Genomic DNA, 27,460 nt, shown 5'->3' on the forward strand with positions numbered 1-27,460 from the left:
ATTCGTGTGATACCAAAGCGGTTGCTAATTGCTGTAATATACACGGACCATTGAACTAAAAACCCCTAAAAACTAAAAACTAAAAGGGGTTTTAAGTTCAATGACACGGACATGTCGGTGAAATGGTGAAATTCCCCATGCGCGCTCGTACTCAGAACTCAGTCTATTAATCAAGCCATGTCTAAGAACTGAGACGCTTCATCCGCCTACCAACTGGACACATTTTCGATTTATTGTACTACAACGATTTTAGGAAACTCCTCTCTGATTAAATCATGTCTGGAAAACTTAAACAAAGAAGCACTTCTAATTCTACTAATTCTTCGATAGTGTCTGTGAATGAAAAGATTTTAAAAGAGTGTCATTCTCTTTATATGGAAGGTGACAAAGGTAGGAGCGTAGTTTATGTAGGTAACATATGCTGCCATACATATTTAAAACCCACTACAGGCTTTTGACCGGTATAGATTTAATTTACAAGAGTTTTTGTTCGAACATGGTATGGTTTGGCTACTGTCTCATTGTTGTAATATGACTTATATTTATCAGTTTAGCTTAATTTAAGCCTTCTGTAAAAAAAGAATGTAGATATTTTTATCAGCCAGGGAAATCATAATTCATCTTTCAATTTTTTTAGTTCGTGGGCTTGAGCAAGTCGCTCATCATATCATAAGAATCACATACTTTGTGTGTGCCTTCTTTTGCATTCTTACACCTTGTCTGTCGATACACGCATATCAAGTGGGCTTTCTACTATGCCAAGCTTTACTGGAATAGTTAAATGGGTGCAAATAATATGTATGTTTTTTTGCATATCACTACCAAACACATAGTAGTCATATTACTGAGTGGAGGGCAATTTAGTAACATTTTTCTGTGTAACAGCTGGCTTGTGTTTCCATGATAACATGGAACTTCAGTAGGTGTGATGAAGTTGTAGAATATGAGATCTGAAAATTTTTGTTTGCTAAGTACTTGTCTCTGGTACTAGTAAGTGATTAAGATTTAAGCCATTTTGAAAATAGCCACCCAATATTTCATAGATTGCTTGGAGATTGATTAATTTTCATTTGATTGTTCAATGACTTGATAGATGAATAAACTAATTTGATAATTTTATAATTATTTTACTAAACTAAAAGTCAGTTCATTAGTTTTGATCTTGAAGTCCGTGCAAACAATATTGCCACAAATCATCCTGAAAAATAATTGTTATGACAAATCAGTCTATAGTCGATTAGAGCAGGCTTAGCGTTCAATCGAAGCACTATAGGAGCCTAAGATATTATAAATGCAAGGCAGATTAACAAAAACAAAATAATTTCTCGGTCTTACAGAAATACCTAATGTAATTACATAACGTCAAGGTAACAGAAAATTCAACCCAGATTCAAGGCGAATTGAACAAGATTGAGTATATTCATTTGAATGTCATCAATTTGGGCATAAATCTTCTTTTGAAGGTTATGTTTCACCTGAAGGGGATCATACTAGGTATGAAATTTTTCAACTTTGCCGACTTCTGTTGATCGAGTGTTGTACTTTTGCATTTCCCGAGAAATGTGAAAATGAGGTTTACTTCACCGTGTATCATAAGTATGAGCACTTTTGCTACGCTGCCAACTTTCATATTTCATATTTTCTCTGCCTTGTAATTGTATTGATCTACCTATTGCAATTATCTTGTTCTTTCCATTTCATTGTCTAAGTACTTTCTTTTCAATTGTAACTGGAAATTGTCTTTCCTTTTTTGACCATATTTAACAAATCTGCTCATTGAAATATTAGTGCCTGTAATCACTGTTGAACGAGATGATAATGATGATAGCATTGCTTTGGAATATAGGAGATATGCATAGATCTTATCAATTTACTTTGTACGAGATTGCTGACACAGCACGAGTTTGCTGACACAACAGTCTTGCTCTTCATTTTTATTTATCCTAATGTAAACAGATTTTTTCGGATTCACAATACAAATGTATTTGTAATTGCAAAATGTCAGGAAGAATGATATGGCTACCATGTATTCAACTGCTGCTACATTCTCATTACTGACAAAATGTTATGGATCGCATATAATTTCGATTATCTTGTATATTTACCATTAAGAATTAATCCATTTTGGCCTATCACCATTATTCTCCCTTTTTCTACTATAAGAAACCAGCGTAGTATTAAAATATTCGAATTTGTTGTTTTTGCAAGTTTTTATAGTAAAATAACATAAATGCAAAAGCTCAGTGCACTCCTTCTGACAGACATAAGCACCATGGATTTAAACTATGATTAAAATTTGTCATTTGAATATTTGAACATATGATACAGAATTTTATCAACTGATTTGACCCATGCTCTTGAAGCTGGTTTCAAGATTTGATGTTCTAAGTTTCACTGTGTATAAATGAAAGTGAAGAAGCCAGTTAAAGAGAAAACGTAAAAACTAAAAATAATAAAATGGATACAAGTTTAGTGTAAGCTCGTTCTATTTAGTGTTTGTTAGTGAGATGACAACTGTATTTCACCACCTGTACCCTTAAACCAGTTACTAAGCCTACATTCTCTTGTCTCGTAGAAATTTACAAGAATAGCTGAAATGCTGACAATAAAAACCTTTGTTTATGAATATTTTGTTAAACCCAATTTTTCTCATATAATTTAGTGTTGTCTACATAGTTTCATATAATTGATTTGTGTTAATGCTATGTATACTTACCTGCAGTATTTATTATTGAGTTATTGGAGGTTTCTATGGTACCTCGATATATACAGTTTTAACATGTGAAGTAGCATTCAGAGTAAATTAATTCTGAATTTAGTTTGATTATGTTGACTTAGTGGGACTCTCTCATTCTATTGAACTGGCTACCTAACAGGTAGAGAAGTACCCTCACAAATAATAGAATCACCCTCGCAGATCTATAGCAGCTGTTACTTGTGATTAAAGGTGTGTGTTTATTTTTGTTTAGTGGTTTGCAGTACTGTAGGTCTAGGCATAAAAGAGTCTGTCAGAGGTCTGCACTCTTTCAAAAATGTTTCACATAGCATGCTTTATACCCCCAAGTTTTATGCCGTAAATGCATGTTAGAAATGGGTACAATTTTAAAAACACCATCGGATCTGTCTATGATTGTGGCTGTTATGGCTAGAATTTACGTATGAGATATTATATTAACACATTTTTGGTGTATCTCACCTTTGCAGTAGGCTTACGTGAATGCAGCAGGTGAATGTTGCGGAGGTCAAATGCAACAGGTTGAGTAATATAGTATTCTTGGTGCAAGTAGTTTAGTTACTAACTTAGACTTACATTTCACGTTTTCGCTTTCCATGTGTGCTGTAATGGCCACCTTCACTTTATATGCTTATTCACATTGGATGGCCCTTGCTGATGTTTGTGACAAATAAAGATATACCATTATGTACACTTTAGTTTAATCACTTACATAGTTGTTGGTCATGGAGATGAGTTGTGGATGCGTATAACTACACCTCACAAATTCGCACTTTCCTAGGACAAGCATCGAAAATCATTAAAAAACTTACACATGTTGGATAAAGAGCTCCTTGTGAGATTTTTGCCACAGCCAAACACTAATGTATTATCTCACAACAAATTAACAACATCACAACACGGTAGCTCTTGTGTCGCACCTTTCTGCCATCATAACACTCATGACAAATTGTGGTAGGAAATTGTATGCTTTAAGAATAAGACTGTATCAATCATAGGGAGAGCATTGTTAAATTAAATCACTGTATTTTTTGTATAGGTCGAAGCGCTTTACAAGATTTGATGATCAGGTTGTGTTCTCATTTTGTGAATTAAGTATAACGAAGGTAATTTTAATATGGCCAGTTTTAAACCATTAAGGTTCAAAGATTGTTTCCTGAGTCATTAGTTAAACTTGTTAAATATTTAGTTCATGTTTAGTTTAACTTTTAAAATTCTCTGTATCCTTGTTATTAACTTCATTCATATAAGCACCCTGCGATACATTTCAGTGGGCATTAAAATTCTGCAAGTACAGATAGCTGAAGCAAAGTTTCACATTTCATTGCTTCGAAAATTGTGCTTTATAGCTTCCTTCAATGAATGAACATGCAAAATGCTCATTAATGTATTTTATTCTTTCAAGAATCTGTTATTTGAAGATTTCATCTGTAGCATTTGTGACTATTGCTGTTACAGGCGCTCATGTTGGTTTACTTCAGCGTACTTTTAACTTAAACTCATAATGCAAACACCTGATCACAAATAATTGGCTAAAATTAGATGGCATTAAAGAATCAATCAATGGAATTGTAAGCCTGCCATAATAAAAATGCAATGATCATAATGGGTTCAGTAATCATTTAAACCATAAACCAGTGTATCTTTGTACATTAAATGGGGCTCTGGTATGGACTCCGCCTCTAGTATAAGAAATGTCTGTTACAACTATAAATCTCAGTGTTTGTATTTTTGTTAAACCATTTTTTCAGTTATAGCAATTAAAATCTAGTGATGAAAAATTTGCACGGCACTGGATTCGATCTCGGGACCTCCAGATATAGAAGTGGCGAACTTAACCATTAAGCTAAACCGAATGCAAAGGATTCAACGGGCAAATAGTCATTACATTTTTTTATAAAATACTCACGCCTACTCGGGGTTAATAACTAGCACTATTGACCATTACGTGGTGTAGTGACTGTTAAGCTGGCCCAAAACATGGGTATTGTTTTTGTTAAGATTTTAGTAAAGATTTAGTTTTCCAAGCAAGTTACTCAAATTCAATAGGTAATTATTCTATTATCCATGCAACACCGGGTATTCAGCTAGTGTGATATTTAATAAAGTCTGTGCCCAAAGTACTTAAAAGTACTAGCAAAGAAACACTAGATTACAGAGTAGATTAAGAGTATATTACAAGCAGGGAATTTTGCTGATTGAAAAATTTACACTCTACCATAATAAAGACTATAATTATAGCTGCCATAATTCATATATACAAGGAAAAGCATATTTACTTCTTACTTTGTCCCTAGACTTAAGTTAGACTTTTTAAGATTTTACGGAACCATTGCCTTAAGTTTATGAGAGTACGGTTGTCCCAACAAACCCACATCATCACAAACTATAGAGTAGCTTTCTCTTACCTGTAACTTGGTACCTGCCTATTTGTTCATATCAGGTCACGCGTAATATTCCAGTTGTTTTAACCCAATACTTAGAAAATTTGTCAGCTTTCATATTAGGAAAGAATATAGTGTGCTCATCCCATGTAGTGTACTGTATTCATCAATTCCCTAGTTTCTGCCATTTTTCCAAGTTGTCAGTGCAAATACGGAAGTTGAGAAATATGACATGAATCTGTTGAATGTACTAAAAACTTCATGCCATGTGTTAAGTCATGTGGCAGACTAAAACCCATGTCATTTGCTATATGCCAGACTCTAGTCTTACAAAGAAACTCGTGTGATGTGATAAGCTGTGTTACATACTCCTCCTTATTGGCTGTCTCACAATTAATTGTCCTTTTACATGTTAGGGTTGGTCACGACAGCTAATGATCTGGATCTCTCTCTTCTTGCACCAAGAAAAAAGATTACAGTTCTTTTAATTGGGAATCATTCGGCTGGTAAAAGCTCTTTCATCAATTGGTAAGGTTTATATTGAGGTCTTTACATGATCATTATTATTAATAGGTATAAAACATAAGAATAAGGGCAGAAAACAAAGGGTATATAACATATTATCAAGGGCAGAAAATGACTTAAATATAAATATGTGCATTCTATGCAGAGTTGAGTACCGTCCATGCATATGCAACTTTCATATTTGGGGCTGCCAATATAGCTTTCACATTTAGTGCTGCCAATGTAGCCTTCAAATTTGGGGCTGCCGATGTAGCCTTTATATTTAGGACTGCAGTTGTAAACTTCATATTTGGGGCTGCAGATTTAACCTCCATATTTGGGTCTGCTGATGTAACTTTCATATTTATGACTGCAAATGTAACCTTCATCTCTGGGGCTGCCAATGTAGCCTCCACATGCTGCAGATGTAACCTTCATATTTTAGTCTGCTGATATAACTTCCATATTTGGGACCGTAGATGTAGCTTTCGTATTTGGGGCTGCTGATATAACTTCCATATTTTGGGCTGCTGATATAACTTCCATATTTGAGGCTGCTGATATAACTTCCATATTTGGGGCTGCTGATATAACTTTCATATTTGGGGCTGCTGATATAACTTCCATATTTGGGGCTGCTGATATAACTTTCATATTTGGGGCTGCTGATATAACTTCCATATTTGGGGCTGCTGATATAACTTCCATATTTGGGGCTGTTGATATAACTTTCATATTTGGGGCTGCTGATATAACCTCCATATTTGGGGCTGCTGATGTAACTTCCATATTTGGGGCTGCTGATATAACTTCCATATTTGGGGCTGCTGATATAACTTCCATATTTGGGGCTGCTGATGTAACTTCCATATTTGGGGCTGCTGATATAACTTCCATATTTGGGGCTGCTGATATAACTTCCATATTTGGGGCTGCTGATATAACTTCTATATTTGGGGCTGTAGATTTAGCCTTCATATCTGAAGCTTCATATTTAGCAAAACAGACTCTAATTAGCCATCACTGGCTAATTATTTCACATTTTCATTTAAACACCTTTACAGTTGTTTTGTCTTTGGTCTTAATTAATTTGAACAAATACTCTTTTCATGATATTAAATTTGAAAGTTAGAAAGGTAGCTGTTGTTGTAATTTAAATAAAAATACATTTGCTGTGCACAGACTTGTTTTATTCCTAGGAAATGCCTGACATTGTGCTAGTAAATATATCAGCGCCTCTAAGCTTTAGAATATAGATTTTAGTGTGTGCTTAACGTTATGTGCTTCACAGTGTAAGCTATGGGATATTTATACTGTGGTTTCAATGGTGTAGTCAGTATGCACCTGTTTGCAATATCCTGTGAGGAAATCTCTCTGCATTGTGACTTACTTGAGACACAGCAAGCATTGTAGCCATTGCTTGTAACACTGCAGGTACATAGAGGAACATGTACAGCGAACTGGTGTGGCGATAGAGACCCAGGGCTTTACATTTGTAACAAGTGGTCGCAAGAGAGAGTCACTCACCGTGAGTTCTATTTCCTCTTTATTAGAATCTGTATTTTTGACCCTGTTTAGCAATCTGTAACTGAACTTTTATTACAAACCTGTAGTTGGAAGTGAATTTACAGGTGTTTGGGATAGTCGAATGTGATTTGTTGGGCTATTTAAAGGTTTTGTCAGACTATTGTATCATAAATACGCAGTTTAAAACAACAAAAGCTTTGAGGCTTGACATTTCATCATCACACCAATGATGTAATAGGGCACATATATAAAAATAATAATAGTGTCATAATTATAACAATACTAAAATAGTAATACAGATAATATAAATATAATGTAAATAATATTGTTATAATGTAATAACATAATATAGCGATGCCATAATAGGGCTTCTATAGATAAAGAATATTGTTACTTTGGTGTCTGGTAAGTCTTCTACTAACACTCTTAAAGTGAAATGAAAGACTTTCTCGGTGGCGTATCTTTACTACATCTGTTTTATGTTCCCGTATATCTGTGCTCTAACACCTGGTATTCTGGCAGCTCTATAGTGTCTATCAATTGCTCACTGGCATCAAATCAAGCTCACTTCAATTTTGTAGGGAAATGCCACTTTGCACCTCTACCCACACTTTGAGCCTCTCCGCAAAACAGAAGGTTTGTAATGCATGTTATTTAAACACATTGTTTATATTACCTTCGTGGGTTCGATGTAATAGATTGCATATGAAGATGATCAAGTTTCTCTTGCTACTATATATATGTGCTTCAAATGAGCCATTAACACGTGTCACTAGTAGTTATAGCCTGTCTACAGATAGCACTAACTGTTTACTTGTCAATAGTAGTTGTAACCTGTCTACAGGTGTCACTGACTATTCACCTGTCACAAGTAGTTGTAACATGTCTACAGGTGTCGCTGACTGTTCACCTGTCACTAGTAGTTTTAGCCTGCCTACAGGGGGCACTGACTATTCACTTGTCACTAGTAGTTGTAACCTGTCTACCGGTGTCACTAACTATTCACTTGTCACTAGTAGTTGTAACCTGTCTACAGGTGTCACTGACTATTCACCTGTCACTAGTAGTTTTAGCCTGTTTACATGTGTCACTGACTATCTACCTGTCAATAGTAATTGTAACCTGTCTAAAGGTGTCACGGACTATCTGACAACTGAGATTAGCACATCTAAGCAGAAGAAGTTTAGCCTCGTCACCTTTGTGGACACACCAGGTTTAGTCGACGGAGATATGAAGTACCCATTTGATGTGAACCAGGCTATTCTCTGGTTAGGTAAGATACATAATAGTGTACCATTTGAGTTAATATTCATGGGCTTGCCAAATAAGTTGAAAAAGAGGAAAGTATTCTAGACTACAGATCTAGTTTCTACTGGCTAAATTGCTATATACAGTCAACCCACATTAAAAGGGACTCCATTTGTCTGCATATTGGATAAGACGGCAAAATTTAGGCATAGTGGCTGCAATCAAAGTGCAGTTACTTTCAATAGAGATGCCCCGATTCTAATTTCACCAGCCGATTCAGATACCGATTCGATATACCGATTCTTATTGAAAATTAATCCGATTCAGATACCGATTCAGATCTTTTGCGCTGCATAGATAATTGTTAATTTTATTATGCAAATATAAATATAATGCAAAGAAAATATAAATATTGGTGTATTATTTGTTTATATTTATAGTACAAAGATATACATGTATATACATTCACATACTGCCATACCATGCATCTAGTAACAAAACAGTCCATGGTTCTTGAAATCTGTTATTAATAATGGTAATTACTGTTAGTGGTACAGCTTTATCTGTGATAATTTAAGTCTCTGTTCTACTGCTGACCGAACTGCTGCGCCTGTACATGTTCAGAGTAAATAAATGTTTCATTTAATTACTGTTAGTGATTCAATTATCTCAGTGGGACGTCTTCATCTTCTTTCACTATCGATGTAGCCAGTCGTACTGAAAGTCTCACTTGCCGCAGATGATGGAGGACAGGCTAAATACCGATAGGCTACTGAGGTTATTTTATGCGATGCAAACGATACATCATATCATCAGGATCAAGAGAGAGAGAGATAGATAACATTATGCATCGACTGCTCAAATTACTTTCGTATTGCTAGTAAATAGAAACCTTACACCACATTTTTGTTTCTCATCATTGTTCTTTAGTTCGTGATTGGCTGCAATAAATCATATTGCTGTAATTGGGAAATGCCGCACTTTGTGATTACGTCCTGACTAAAGCTAAAAGATTCCTCAGCTGAGTGGATGTTTATTAGGCTATAGACATAAAGTAGATTTTGTGACAGGCCCGGAATTCATTAGGTAAAAGTAAGGAACTTGCAGCTGATGATTTTTTATTAGTGTAGCAGTCTAAAATAAGGTTTTCTACCAAATAGTTGATCTGTAAAAAGTATTTGAAAATTCAGATTTTTTTAAGAAAAGATCGGCCGATACTGAATCTGATACTTAACACCCATTTCGGGATCGATACTGGTTCCGATTTTAAAATCGGGACAACTAACTTTCAAGCAATTGATAATAAGTTATAATGATTTTTAATATAATATAATGAAATACAATCTTTTAAGTTTGCATATCTTTCAAATGTAACAAAGAGTAAGTAAGAAAGAGTAAGTAAGAAAGAGTAAGAAAGAAAGAGTAAGTAAGAAAGAGTAAGAAAGAGTAAGAGTAAGTAAGTAAGAGTAAGTAAGAAAGAGTAAGTAAGAAAGAGTAATTCTTAAATGTCAGAGCCATTTATATTAAATAACTCACAGGAGTGAAATACATTTTCCAATCATATATTTCTTGTGTACCTTTCGACTTTCATGATTTCATGATGGTGAAATATATAATTTTGTATGATTTATAAATATTTCAGCTAACCACAGTATTAGTTTAAAACAGTAACCCATTTAATATTCAGTAAAACAAAATGGCTGTAATACCTTGTGTGAACAAAGGTTTCTGCAAATGGTCTTTAGCTACTGCGGTTGTGTCGTCTACCCTATGTTACTATTTTTAGCATGTTCCTCAGCTTAGAAGTTTTGCAGAGATGCTCATTCTTGCGTAGTAGTACAATCGCAAATTCACACGCTAGTAACCTGTATTTTGAGTGAATATTTCTGTATTGATAGACAATTCAGAATTTTTTTGTATTTTTAGTGAGATTTTCTATATACATGTATATAGGTAGGTCTATATGTAGGCCTATATATACACATTGTAGGTGTATATATTTACCTATATGTAGGCCTATATATACACATTGCAGGCTTATATATTTACCTGTATGTAGGCCTATATATACACATTGCAGGCTTATATATTTACCTGTATGTAGGCCTATATATACACATTGCAGGCTTATATATTTACCTATATGTAGGCCTATATATACACATTGCAGGCTTATATATTTACCTGTATGTAGGCCTATATATACACATTGCAGGCTTATATATTTACCTGTATGTAGGCCTATATATACACATTGCAGGCTTATATATTTACCTATATGTAGGCCTATATATACACATTGTAGGCTTATATATTTACCTGTATGTAGGCCTATATATACACATTGCAGGCTTATATATTTACCTGTATGTAGGCCTATATATACACATTGCAGGCTTATATATTTACCTGTATGTAGGCCTATATATACACATTGCAGGCTTATATATTTACCTGTATGTAGGCCTATATATACACATTGTAGGCTTATATATTTACCTGTATGTAGGCCTATATATACACATTGCAGGCTTATATATTTACCTGTATGTAGGCCTATATATACACATTGTAGGCTTATATATTTACCTGTATGTAGGCCTATATATACACATTGCAGGCTTATATATTTACCTGTATGTAGGCCTATATATACACATTGTAGGCTTATATATTTACCTGTATGTAGGCCTATATATACACATTGTAGGCTTATATATTTACCTGTATGTAGGCCTATATATACACATTGTAGGCTTATATATTTACCTGTATGTAGGCCTATATATACACATTGTAGGCTTATATATTTACCTGTATGTAGGCCTATATATACACATTGTAGGCTTATATATTTACCTGTATGTAGGCCTATATATACACATTGCAGGCTTATATATTTACCTATATGTAGGCCTATATATACACATTGCAGGCTTATATATTTACCTGTATGTAGGCCTATATATACACATTGTAGGCTTATATATTTACCTGTATGTAGGCCTATATATACACATTGCAGGCTTATATATTTACCTGTATGTAGGCCTATATATACACATTGCAGGCTTATATATTTACCTGTATGTAGGCCTATATATACACATTGTAGGCTTATATATTTACCTGTATGTAGGCCTATATATATACACATTGCAGGCTTATATATTTACCTGTATGTAGGCCTATATATACACATTGTAGGCTTATATATTTACCTGTATGTAGGCCTATATATACACATTGTAGGCTTATATATTTACCTGTATGTAGGCCTATATATACACATTGTAGGCTTATATATTTACCTGTATGTAGGCCTATATATACACATTGCAGGCTTATATATTTACCTATATGTAGGCCTATATATACACATTGCAGGCTTATATATTTACCTGTATGTAGGCCTATATATACACATTGCAGGCTTATATATTTACCTGTATGTAGGCCTATATATACACATTGTAGGCTTATATATTTACCTATATGTAGGCCTATATATACACATTGTAGGCTTATATATTTACCTGTATGTAGGCCTATATATACACATTGCAGGCTTATATATTTACCTGTATGTAGGCCTATATATACACATTGTAGGCTTATATATTTACCTGTATGTAGGCCTATATATACACATTGTAGGCTTATATATTTACCTGTATGTAGGCCTATATATACACATTGTAGGCTTATATATTTACCTGTATGTAGGCCTATATATACACATTGTAGGCTTATATATTTACCTGTATGTAGGCCTATATATACACATTGTAGGCTTATATATTTACCTGTATGTAGGCCTATATATACACATTGCAGGCTTATATATTTACCTATATGTAGGCCTATATATACACATTGCAGGCTTATATATTTACCTGTATGTAGGCCTATATATACACATTGCAGGCTTATATATTTACCTGTATGTAGGCCTATATATACACATTGCAGGCTTATATATTTACCTATATGTAGGCCTATATATACACATTGTAGGCTTATATATTTACCTGTATGTAGGCCTATATATACACATTGCAGGCTTATATATTTACCTATATGTAGGCCTATATATACACATTGCAGGCTTATATATTTACCTGTATGTAGGCCTATATATACACATTGCAGGCTTATATATTTACCTGTATGTAGGCCTATATATACACATTGCAGGCTTATATATTTACCTATATGTAGGCCTATATATACACATTGTAGGCTTATATATTTACCTGTATGTAGGCCTATATATACACATTGCAGGCTTATATATTTACCTGTATGTAGGCCTATATATACACATTGTAGGCTTATATATTTACCTATATGTATGCCTATATATACACATTGTAGGCTTATATATTTACCTATATGTATGCCTATATATACACATTGTAGGCTTATATATTTACCTATATGTATGCCTATATATACACATTGTAGGCTTATATATTTACCTGTATGTAGGCCTATATATACACATTGTAGGCTTATATATTTACCTATATGTAGGCCTATATATACACATTGTAGGCTTATATATTTACCTGTATGTAGGCCTATATATACACATTGTAGGCTTATATATTTACCTATATGTATGCCTATATATACACATTGTAGGCTTATATATTTACCTATATGTATGCCTATATATACACATTGTAGGCTTATATATTTACCTGTATGTAGGCCTATATATACACATTGCAGGCTTATATATTTACCTATATGTAGGCCTATATATACACATTGTAGGCTTATATATTTACCTGTATGTAGGCCTATATATACACATTGCAGGCTTATATATTTACCTATATGTAGGCCTATATATACACATTGCAGGCTTATATATTTACCTATATGTAGGCCTATATATACACATTGTAGGCTTATATATTTACCTGTATGTAGGCCTATATATACACATTGTAGGCTTATATATTTACCTGTATGTAGGCCTATATATACACATTGTAGGCTTATATATTTACCTATATGTATGCCTATATATACACATTGTAGGCTTATATATTTACCTATATGTATGCCTATATATACACATTGTAGGCTTATATATTTACCTGTATGTAGGCCTATATATACACATTGCAGGCTTATATATTTACCTATATGTAGGCCTATATATACACATTGTAGGCTTATATATTTACCTGTATGTAGGCCTATATATACACATTGCAGGCTTATATATTTACCTATATGTAGGCCTATATATACACATTGCAGGCTTATATATTTACCTATATGTAGGCCTATATATACACATTGTAGGCTTATATATTTACCTGTATGTAGGCCTATATATACACATTGTAGGCTTATATATTTACCTGTATGTAGGCCTATATATACACATTGCAGGCTTATATATTTACCTGTATGTAGGCCTATATATACACATTGTAGGCTTATATATTTACCTGTATGTAGGCCTATATATACACATTGTAGGCTTATATATTTACCTGTATGTAGGCCTATATATACACATTGTAGGCTTATATATTTACCTGTATGTAGGCCTATATATACACATTGTAGGCTTATATATTTACCTGTATGTAGGCCTATATATACACATTGCAGGCTTATATATTTACCTGTATGTAGGCCTATATATACACATTGTAGGCTTATATATTTACCTGTATGTAGGCCTATATATACACATTGCAGGCTTATATATTTACCTATATGTAGGCCTATATATACACATTGTAGGCTTATATATTTACCTGTATGTAGGCCTATATATACACATTGTAGGCTTATATATTTACCTGTATGTAGGCCTATATATACACATTGCAGGCTTATATATTTACCTGTATGTAGGCCTATATATACACATTGTAGGCTTATATATTTACCTGTATGTAGGCCTATATATACACATTGTAGGCTTATATATTTACCTGTATGTAGGCCTATATATACACATTGTAGGCTTATATATTTACCTATATGTAGGCCTATATATACACATTGTAGGCTTATATATTTACCTGTATGTAGGCCTATATATACACATTGTAGGCTTATATATTTACCTATATGTAGGCCTATATATACACATTGTAGGCTTATATATTTACCTGTATGTAGATCTGGTTGTTTCATTTTGAACAACTATATACATGTATGTTTATTATAAGTAAGTTGATAGCTTAACCTTGAGTCGTTTTACATAAGGCAAATAGAAATAATAAAAAGCAAGTAGAATTTTTGAGTTGGTAATGACTTTTTTTATTAAAAAGTAGACAAGGGTCCTAAATATATTACAAAAAATAGAACATATATGACGAAGTCAGCATTGGCTGCAAGCTTTTAGTAAATATTTTTATGAATTACATTTGTTGGAATTTCCAATATGCAACATTTATGGAGTTTGCTCTGTGTCTGTAATTAAAGATTAATTAGTATTTGCTCTATTCAGTGTCAATGGGTTGGCACTGTGCATATTCATACTGAACTTAGTCAGCAAATACAACATTTCTCGCTGCCTTCTCAAGCTGTACATTCCGTTTCCATTCTACCATAGATGATTACAATAGATTTTACTTGCAGGTGTTTATGGAACAGAATTGCAATACCTTTGCTATTTTTATCATCAACTTTTTTTTTTTAAAAGTAGTTTGCTACCAATAAACAGATTAACATGGTATTTGGCTGAAACCTGAAACCATTTTATGTGATGTTAGGATGTGTTGTGATTTGTCTACAAGTTCTGTAAGCGCTTTTAACCGTATGGTTGCATAACTCCATTGTGACAATGTTTCACTTCTCATTTTAGGAGATCTTGCTGATCTAATATTTGTGTTCTTCGATCCTATTGGCCAAGCTCTGTGCAAGCGAACACTCAATGTAGTTGAATCTCTGTCGGTCAACCATGCGGACAGGATGAGATTCTATCTTAGCAAGGTAGAGTATGGAGCATCCCGATGTACTTGTCGAGACCATTGTTGTACGGGTAATTCTGGATTTGAGAGTCTTGCAAGTTCAATGAACACTGCAGAAGTCATTGTCTGTCACGTGGTTTATGATTTCCAAAAACCACCGATGACTCAATATTGTTAATAAACGATGTGTGAAATATCACAGTATTATTATGTCAATAACTTGTAATTTTTTGTTTATATTTTTTTGTATATTTTAGTTAGGGAGAAACTGTTTTGTGATCGGGATAAATTAGAAAGATTTATTTCATGACAGCCCGTGTTGAAGGCATGGAATGGGGTTATTATAAGACTAGAAGGGCTGTGCATTTTAGTTCCAGTATCGCTCACTCTGAAAATCATCACATCTGAGATAAATCGCCATTGCACAATTATATCATTCAAACGATTGCTGATACATGATATCTCTTTAAATAGTGGCGATTTAAAAACATCGCCACAAAAAATCGCCATATTGTGAAGCTCTGGTCACGTGTGCCGTTGTCTTGTTGTATCTTGTGTCTGTCGGCTTGTATCATGTTGAAACTGTGATGTCAGGCAGATGAAGCTGGCCATGAGAGTGATAGACAGAGAGTCATGATGCAGATAGTACAAGAGCTGTGCAAGAGACCCGGGCTAAATAGGACAGGTTTTGATATGCCGACTATATATGTACCAAGTCCTAATGCAAAGGTAAGCTAAATCCGTGTGATGTTACGGTTTTACAACATATAATTTGTCATTAACTGATTAATAATTATGCTAAAAAATCTAAGTCTTTAGCATTTACATATTGTCAGCCTGGATTATAGCATTATATCATTTATCAAGAACATAGAACAGTTGGTACTGATGCTGGTTGTGTTTATTCTTGCGTTTATCAAATATGCATTTGTTGTTATTTAGAATTCAATTAGAAGTTTGTGTCAAAATTATATTGCTATTCAACTCATTTCATGACTTCTCCAAAACAAATATAATATAGCCTAATTTTTACTTATTCCTCCAGCCTTTCCTGAAACTCAACATTTGAAACCAAGAGTTGCTTTTCATTTTTATTTAGGTTGTTGATTTACCCAGAATATCTGGTTGTTGGAGCATTATTATTTTTATTATTTTCTGAATATGGCATTTATGGGGAGGAAAACTTGGCGCATTTTGGGATATTCTACTGACTTCCAGTTCTAATGCCAACATTTACTTAGAAATAGTGATACGAGTTCAAGTTTATTCGTGTACCTGGCTGATTTTGCGTAGACGAGTCGCTGCGCCAATCAAATAGAAGAGGTGTGTAAGGATATAGAGAAGACAATAAATCAGACGATTCAAAACACTCTCAATGCCCTGGAGAAGGACTGTGACAAGGTAGTCAAGCTGATAGATGATCGACTTGAACAGGACAGGTTAGATCAGTATAGAATCCCTTCTCTTACTTCACCTGTACATGTCATAGAGTATAACTCAATACATAGTAAGTTGGCCCTGGTAAACTAGATCTATGATTACTATCGATCTTTAATCTTCGATGTGGTCATATCTTTTGGTCATTTGGAACATATCATATCGTATCATGTAATCCGGTAAAATATATTATGTTAGCCTAATGATATCAGCAAATCACGAAGTTTCCATTTTTGGCTATTGGTAAAAAGTTATCAGTATTATAGGGGTAGGTAAGGCTTGCTTATATGGAATTGAGAGGGTTATATAACTTTTCTAAAGTGGATCACCTGCCTACTAAGTACTGTGGAACATCTACTTACGAAAGTAATTTTTTTCCGGAAGCTGGTTCGCAAGTAGAAACCGATTTCACTATATAAATGTCCTAATCCTTTCCAAGCCCCATAAAACTGGGCATAATATTTGTATAAATTATAACGACATACATAGTTAAAACCTATAACAAGAAATATATTATAATATTATTACATAGTGAATAGTAAAATTACATTTAGAACAAAAAACAATGACTAAAAGCTAAAATTATGTCTGTTTACCTTGTTGGCCAACAGACGAGGCTAAACGAAGATCGTAGGGAGTGAGAGGCTGGTAGACAGGATTAGCGGCCGTTGTGTTGTTGTATGGATTTTTTTGCTCTGGATAAATGTTTTAAGAATGTAAGTAAAAAATTATTTATATTGCCGCGAACTGAGCAAGCTGTCATACAGAAAACACAGAACTTGAATTGCTAGAAACTAAAGTTGTGCTACCCTTTATGTGACATGATAACTCCAAATTATACAGAAACCGATATACTGGTCGTTTACTGACTTTGCTAGTAAAAGAACAGGGTCAGGAGTTGTTGTACCATCAGAAGTAAATGTGCCAAAATTCGAAAGGCCTTTTGTATCTATAAAAGTCTTTCATAGGTCAAAGCAAAATTTCTTTCAAAAGGCTTTGTAACTTTAAATATCATATGTAGTGTCTTTCATAAGCATAGATTCCACAGTATTGTAAAGACCACCTGCTTTACATCTCATAAAAAAGGTATTCTCTCTTGTAATCAGTTTGGAGAAGTTATAACTTTTGTGGTATATAAGCCTAAAGAGCCGTAAATAGGCTCATTTTTTAATAAATTGATAATTCAAAATAAATTATTATTGATTAATTAATAGTCATCCAGTAAAATGCCAGGTTTAATTATTAGTGCATGCTTAAATTTAAATTCGTCTTATCCTGTCATATTACACTCATACAACAATCTAGCAAGTTGGCTTATCCTTCAGCGATTATTGCCCTTAACTCGGAAACTGTCCTGGCAATAGCTCAGCGTTCAGGAATTTGCTGTCCAGCTATACACGCTAACCCCAATATTCACAGATAACACCCATATTGAATATTACTGCCTACATGTCACGCAATATTAAGGAAAGGAAGAATATAAAAAATAGTTAACTTTTTATAATTTTCATGTAATTTTATTCTTTTTTTTTCGTTTAAGGTGTCACATGAGAGTTGTATATAATATACAATGTAGCAGTCTTGAATCGTAGATGCATTGACAATGTTTTTCATACCATCATACTTTTCAAACCTTGCATGGAACTTGAAAAAATAGTTTATTTTTCAATTTTTAAAGGGTAATAAATAATTGATAAAAAATTGTGCGATAGAAGCTATTGAATTTTTATTGTGAAAGTTAAGAATAGTGGCAGTTGTCTTCTCATGAATGTTGCAGGTTGAATACTTCATACAACTTTGCTGCGAGGAGCAAGGGAGTCATCTTCACTCTTCTCGGTGTTTTATTACCTGTTCTATTATTCGTCAATTTCTTAGCTAGTAATGCTTCTGAACAAATACTCCAATCCGTGCTGGGCAATGGAACAAGTGATGCACTCAAGCTATACATGGTAAGTTTTGACTTCTGCCTAGCCTTAGAGCTACAAATATTTACTGCCTTCCTTTCTCACCCTTCTCAAAATTGGTACACTTGAATTTAGATGGGTTCCTAAAAAATGTGTTTTAAAATCCTTTTCATTTGTAAGTGCACTCCCATGTACGTTTTTTTAAATCGTTGTGCTGAGAGACAGGGCATGTCTGAACTTACCCTACCATCGTAGGTGTCAGTGAGGCATTTTATTGACCTGTGTTTTGTTAATACATCATTTTGTTGTGTTGTGTGCGCGCGTGTTTGTGTGTGCGCGTGTTTGTGCGTGCATGTGTGTTTATTTCATCAAGCAAACAAAAAATATACACAGATTTAAGATATAATAATAAAGAGTAGACAACATGTAGTCAGGTGTGTAAAAAAGATAACCCAAAGAGATGATGATGGGGCCCATTGCGAAATGGCAAAGCCAGCAGTACGCGAGCTCGAGTCAGCAGCAACAAGCAAGATAACAATGATCACTCAACAGAGTGAAGATAGAGCCTCAGCTCCACCTTAAATTTTCCTAGGGATTTTATTTGCCTTAAAACCGTCGGCAGCTTATTCCACAGCGCAGGTGTAGCAAAATTATAGGGTCTTTGACCAGCAGATGTTAGATGTTTGGGAACAGGAAGTGATAGTAATTGATGGCGAGTATGTGATAGTGATACAGAGCTACTACAGTGAAACAGTTTATGAGCTTGAATGAGTAATTGATACTTATAAAGTTTATCTACAGTCAAGATATCTAAATTGACAAATAGGTCTTTTGTTGGAAACCCTAAAGGCTTAAGGTTAATTATACGCAATAATTTCTTTTGAAGTATGATTAATCTTTTTTAATCTGCGGTGCATTCCCCCACGTTTTAATTGAGTAACACAATTCTGAATGAATAAATGAATAATAGAGCATAACTAAAATTCTTTTAGGAATGTACCCACTCAAACGATAAAAAATTCCTGAGATGGGCCGAAAATCCAATAAAAGTTTACGAATGTGTGAGGATCAGCTCAAGTTTTTATCAATTGTGATTCCAAGGAATTTGACTTCATCTACTGCTTTAATCGGCATGTTATTTAAAGTGATATTCAGATTGAAAGTTGATTTGTTTTGATAGGTTTTAAAAATGGTGTAATTCGTTTTTTTCTGTGTTAATAGTTAATTTGTTATTGTGGCACCAAACACTTAGTTTATTCAGATCAAAAATCACTTTATGAATAGTCTCATTCAAGTTTTTCGAACTCAAGAACAGAGTTGTATCATCAGCATACAGTTAGTGGGTTTGGTAGGATAAACAATTATGGATGTCATTTATGTAGAGCAAGAATAGTGTAGGACCCAGCACAGAACCTTTTGGTACACCACATGTTATGTTACTAGGATTTGAGTACGAATCACCTAACTTGAGTTCGATGAGTTAAATACTTTTGCATCCAATTAATTGTGGACTGACTAAAGTTAAACTGTTCATTTTGAAGTCGTCAGTTAGTATCTGCCACTATAAAATTGTCATTAGTTCTTGCTAGTTTGCTCTTCTGTGATGAACGGACTTTCATTTCGCTCCAACAATACTTTTTATAAAGTACATGTAGTTCCTGTTCCTAAAGGCTATAGTAAGAAGTTGTTTGGTAGTTTTCGGCTGCCATGAATAGCATTTCGCCACAGTTCGAGATGTATAATCATGGCGAGTCTATTGGTGTATTGATAATGATCCAACAGGGACGCTGCGAATAGCATACAATACAAACTTGCAGTAACATAAACAATAGCCGTTGTGTTATTAAATTTTATTACACGTTCATGTTAACCAGCGATTTGAATCTAGCTGAAACGTACCTACAAGTGCTTCTTCAAAAGTTGACAGAATTTGATTCAAAATCATTTTCAAAATTTTTTTTGAATTAATGTTGAAGATTTAAATTTGTAGATTTAAATTGTCAACCATATAACCATATAACCATATAACAATATAACCATATAACCATAACCATATAACCATATAACCATAACCATATAACCATATAACCATATAACCATAACCATATAACCATAACCATATAACCATATAACCATAACCATATAACCATAACCATATAACCATAACCATATAACCATATAACCATAACCATATAACCATAACCATATAACCATATAACCATAACCATATAACCATATAACCATAACCATATAACCATATAACCATAACCATATAACCATAACCATATAACCATATAACCATAACCATATAACCATAACCATATAACCATATAACCATAACCATATAACCATAACCATATAACCATAACCATATAACCATAACCATATAACCATAACCATATAACCATATAACCATAACCATATAACCATAACCATATAACCATAACCATATAACCATAACCATATAACCATAACCATATAACCATAACCATATAACCATATAACCATAACCATATAACCATATAACCATAACCATATAACCATAACCATATAACCATAACCATATAACCATATAACCATAACCATATAACCATATAACCATAACCATATAACCATAACCATATAACCATAACCATATAACCATAACCATATAACCATAACCATATAACCATAACCATATAACCATAACCATATAACCATAACCATATAACCATATAACCATAACCATATAACCATAACCACATAACCATATAACCATATAACCATAACCATATAACCATAACCATATAACCATAACCATATAACCATATAACCATAACCATATAACCATATAACCATAACCATATAACCATATAACCATAACCATATAACCATAACCATATAACCATAACCATATAACCATAACCATATAACCATATAACCATAACCATATAACCATAACCATATAACCATAACCATATAACCATAACCATATAACCATAACCATATAACCATAACCATATAACCATAACCATATAACCATATAACCATAACCATATAACCATAACCATATAACCATAACCATATAACCATATAACCATATAACCATAACCATATAACCATAACCATATAACCATATAACCATAACCATATAACCATAACCATATAACCATAACCATATAACCATAACCATATAACCATAACCATATAACCATAACCATATAACCATAACCATATAACCATAACCATATAACCATAACCATATAACCATATAACCATAACCATATAACCATATAACCATAACCATATAACCATAACCATATAAGCATAACCATATAACCATATAACCATAACCATATAACCATAACCATATAACCATATAACCATAACCATATAACCATATAACCATATAACCATAACCATATAACCATATAACCATATAACCATAACCATATAACCATATAACCATAACCATATAACCATAACCATATAACCATAACCATATAACCATAACCATATAACCATATAACCATAACCATATAACCATAACCATATAACCATATAACCATAACCATATAACCATAACCATATAACCATAACCATATAACCATAACCATATAACCATAAAACCATATAACCATAACCATATAACCATAACCATATAACCATATAACCATAACCATATAACCATATAACCATAACCATATAACCATAACCATATAACCATAACCATATAACCATAACCATATAACCATAACCATATAACCATATAACCATAACCATATAACCATAACCATATAACCATAACCATATAACCATAACCATATAACCATAACCATATAACCATATAACCATAACCATATAACCATAACCATATAACCATAACCATATAACCATAACCATATAACCATAACCATATAACCATAACCATATAACCATAACCATATAACCATATAACCATAACCATATAACCATATAACCATATAACCATAACCATATAACCATAACCATATAACCATAACCATATAACCATAACCATATAACCATAACCATATAACCATAACCATATAACCATAACCATATAACCATAACCATATAACCATAACCATATAACCATATAACCATAACCATATAACCATAACCATATAACCATATAACCATAACCATATAACCATATAACCATAACCATATAACCATATAACCATAACCATATAACCATAACCATATAACCATATAACCATAACCATATGCAAATTTTTTACCCGCAGGCGCCAGTACGTGCTTTCTGGGAGAATATACCTTCAGACTATCACTGGCACACTCTGGGATTCTGCGCCTTTCTCTCTCTCATCTTCATTATACTCGCTAAGGTCATGTCGAGGTATGTACTCCGTATGCTTTTACTTGTATTCTATGTTTGTCCTCATACAAGATAATTTCTCAGGTAGTCGATATTTCCCTTTTATACTCATGTTTCCATTGCGTAGAGGATTTGGAGTCGTGTGCACATTGAGTCAGCGTGCGATAAGTGTTTGAATGGACACTCATATGTTGCGGATTAACGCGAGATTAACGGATTAACGCGAGCGTTTTATTCATAAAGAAGGAATTATATTTCAGAAGTAATAGTGGCTCACTCCTGTCTCGCTCACATCAGAATAGGAATGATGAAGTGTGGAAAATGTTTAAAATGGAATAGCTTGCATGGCAGTTGCTTGCTCATCATTCACACCTTTCACAAGCGTGAAACATTCAACAAATATTTTGAGTAAATTCTCTTTCGTTGTAACCGTGTCATGGAAACATACTAACAACGTGTTCTCTTTTGTAACCCATCTGTTTTGCTTCTATACCCTCTGTTCCCTTTTTCCTCCATTCGCTCCCTTTAGTTTTTCATATGTTCCCCCTTATATTTCACATGTTTTTTCTTGTAATTTTTCCTGTAGTTTTTTACATGTTTCGTTATTTATTTTGTTATTCGTTCTTATTTTGTTTCACGTGTTCTTTCTTGTGTTTTATGTATTATCTCTTCTACCCCTGAGGTTTTACCTTGTACTCAATGTATACCAACTGTTGTGTATATCTTCATATGAATGTATTTTATGTTTAGCAAGCTGTCACATACACCTCTACACCTCATGTGTATCAAACTGTCATGTATACTACTATATCTCTATCTAGTATATCAAACTGTCATGTATACTACTGTATCTCTATCTAGTATATCAAACTGTCATGTATACTACTGTATCTCTATCTAGTATATCAAACTGTCATGTATACCACTATATCTCTATCTAGTATATCAAACTGTCATGTATACTACTATATCTCTATCTAGTATATCAAACTGTCATGTATACCACTGTATCTCTATCTAGTGTATCAAACTGTCATGTATACCACTATATCTCTATCTAGTGTATCAAACTGTCGTGTATACCACTATATCTCTATCTAGTATATCAAACTGTCATGTATACCACTATATCTCTATCTAGTATATCAAACTGTCATGTATACCATTATATCTCTATTTAGTATATCAAACTGTCATGTATACCACTATATATCTATCTAGTGTATCAAACTGTCATGTATAACACTATATCTCTATCTAGTATATCAAACTGTCATGTTTACTACTATATCTCTATCTAGTATATCAAACTGTCATGTATACTACTGTATCTCTATCTAGTATATCAAACTGTCATGTATACTACTGTATCTCTATCTAGTATATCAAACTGTCATGTATACTACTGTATCTCTATCTAGTATATCAAACTGTCATGTATACCACCATATCTCTATCTAGTATATCAAACTGTCATGTATACTACTATATCTCTATCTAGTATATCAAACTGTCATGTATACTACTGTATCTCTATCTAGTATATCAAACTGTCACGTATACTACTGTATCTTTATCTAGTATATCAAACTGTCATGTATACTACTGTATCTCTATCTAGTATATCAAACTGTCATGTATACCACTATATCTCTATCTAGTATATCAAACTGTCATGTATACTACTATATCTCTATCTAGTATATCAAACTGTCATGTATACCACTATATCTCTATCTAGTATATCAAACTGTCATGTATACTACTATATCTCTATCTAGTATATCAAACTGTCATGTATACCACTATATCTCTATCTAGTATATCAAACTGTCATGTATACTACTGTATCTCTATCTAGTATATCAAACTGTCATGTATACCATTATATCTCTATTTAGTATATCAAACTGTCATGTATACCACTATATATCTATCTAGTGTATCAAACTGTCATGTATAACACTATATCTTTATCTAGTATATCAAACTGTCATGTATACTACTATATCTCTATCTAGTATACCAAACTGTCATGTATACTACTATATCTCTATCTAGTATATCAAACTGTCATGTATACTACTATATCTCTATCTAGTATATCAAACTGTCATGTATACCACTATATCTCTATCTAGTATACCAAACTGTCATGTATACTACTATATCTCTATCTAGTATATCAAACTGTCATGTATACCACTATATCTCTATTTAGTGTATCAAACTGTCATGTATACTACTATATCTCTATCTAGTATATCAAACTGTCATGTATACTACTATATCTCTATCTAGTATATCAAACTGTCATGTATACCACTATATCTCTATCTAGTATATCAAACTGTCATGTATACTACTATATCTCTATCTAGTATATCAAACTGTCATGTATACCACTATATCTCTATCTAGTATATCAAACTGTCAGGTATACCACTATATCTTTATGTAGTATACCAAACTGTCATGTATACTACTATATCTACATCCAGTATATCAAACTGTTATGTATACTATTATATCTTTATCTAGTATATCCAGCTATTGTACAAATAGAAACCAATTTCAGTAGGTGAAGATGTCTCGCTATTCTATGTCAGGCAATCCTGTCACTGCATTACCTGAAAGTATATAATTCCAAGTAATACTAGCTAATTATTTCTCCTTAGGCACGCAACACGCTGTAACATTCTTTCTGGTCAATTCATTAACTTGCTTCACATTATTCATTCACATATAATCGTTGCTTTGTTGTCAAGGCTTATTAACCTGATTTCTGTGATTGAACAGGCTACGCCCGACCCTTACGAGAAAGCAGAAACGAAGCTATTCTGATAAAAGGGCTTATGTACATGATGTGATCAAACCTAAAAAGCAGCAGCTATATAGCGAGTACCTCAAACAGAGTGTGGCAGACCATGATCTCTGATGACACCTGTCAGCGCGTTGACTATTAGTTATTGTAAAGCAGGTGCTCCAAATCCCAATAGCAATACCTCAGCGTGAAATGTATGGCTTATTCTTCTTCTCATATTTGCTCATGATTTCGAAGTACTACCCAAGAACACCATAAGCATTTAGTTTTCTTATGCGTTTATAATGACACTTATTTATTAGGTGTGTATATGCTAGTACTCCAAGAACTCGTGTCCAGCTCTGTGGTCGCAAGCTTTAGCATCTCATGCTATTCTCAGATGTGTATTTTGCCTCCCAGCTGTTGGTGTTTTACTATTTTGTCCTGCAGACGTTGGTGTTTACTTTTTCTGAGAGGAATGAAATGTACAGCTATATTTTTTGCTTCAAGAAATGTAGATGATATGATATGCAATGTTTTGATATGCAAGTGGATAATAAACATATGACAGTCATATTGTCTTCTCCACTTGCTTGTCGTGTAACCAGCACTTATGTTTGTCAGGGTTTTGCAGTTTTGAAGGCAACGGCCTGCTATTCACATCTGCGATACAGGAAGTTGCTATGACATAGTTGACTAGCTAAACTCAAAATGGCTAGATAAGTAGATGGAAACAAGAAATTGTTTTTGTACGGTAACTACCTGTAGTTTTTCCATAAGTTTTATAGCACATAGTGTCTTTATTGCGATCATTGAAGTACTTTGTAAATCAAAATACAAAATTAGAGGGAGGCTGGTCAGCTATAAGGTATAAAAGGCGATGAACATCTCTAAGTGAAGATTGAAAAAGTAACCATTAGCTCCGTTGTTAACTTGTTCCTCACAGTGTATCGTAACTGTCACAAGGCAATGTTGTCAGATTGACTCCTTCAATATTTGGAAGTTAGCCTCTCTTGACCAGGGTGTGGCATTTCTCTTTTTACACTATTTGTGCTTTAACGCCTCTTTGATAGTTCCTTGCGTCCTACATTAGGGTTCTCTATTGATAATATCATCTAAATATTTCTATGTATTACAATACATTTCTCAAACCAGGGAATCAAATTGCCTCTTATTCAAATCTATGTTGCAAGGTGATTATGAATCAGTCTGTCTAAATAGCGGCCCAACCGGATGTTCATGCTACTCAAATAGTTCACCGGCTGATGATATCAGTATACAGCACATCTCTGACAGACATCTCTGGCAGCACATCTCTGGCAGCACATCTCTGACAGACATCTCTGGCAGCACAGCTCTGTCAGCATCTCTCTGGCAGCATCTCTCTGGCAGTACAGCTCTGTCAGCACATCTCTGACAGCACATCTCTGTCCACACATCTCTGTCAGCACATCTCTGACAGACATCTCTGGCAGCACAGCTCTGTCAGCATCTCTCTGGCAGTACAGCTCTGTCAGCACATCTCTGGCAGGACAGCTCTGTCAGCACATCTTTGTCAGCACATCTCTGACAGCACAGCTCTGACAGCACAGCTCTGTCAGCACATCTCTGACAGCACAGCTCTGTCAGC

The 27,460-nt window shown here is 33.7% G+C and overlaps 1 protein-coding gene across 1 annotated transcript; it reads left to right on the plus strand.

The window, feature by feature from the left end:
- Positions 1-209: 209 nt before the first annotated feature.
- LOC137388626 (sarcalumenin-like) lies at positions 210-26,406 on the plus strand. The gene is made up of 11 exons (XM_068075103.1): positions 210-390; positions 5,535-5,646; positions 7,057-7,150; positions 7,731-7,785; positions 8,282-8,422; positions 15,242-15,369; positions 15,942-16,076; positions 16,641-16,786; positions 18,562-18,733; positions 22,936-23,048; positions 25,827-26,406. Exons 1-11 carry the CDS (start codon positions 276-278, stop codon positions 25,963-25,965), a joined length of 1,350 nt encoding a protein of 449 aa, XP_067931204.1. The 5' UTR covers positions 210-275; the 3' UTR covers positions 25,966-26,406.
- The last annotated feature ends 1,054 nt before the right edge of the window (positions 26,407-27,460 follow it).

This window comes from Watersipora subatra, chromosome 2 (genome assembly GCF_963576615.1).
Source record: "Watersipora subatra chromosome 2, tzWatSuba1.1, whole genome shotgun sequence".
Lineage (NCBI taxonomy): Eukaryota > Metazoa > Bryozoa > Gymnolaemata > Cheilostomatida > Watersiporidae > Watersipora > Watersipora subatra.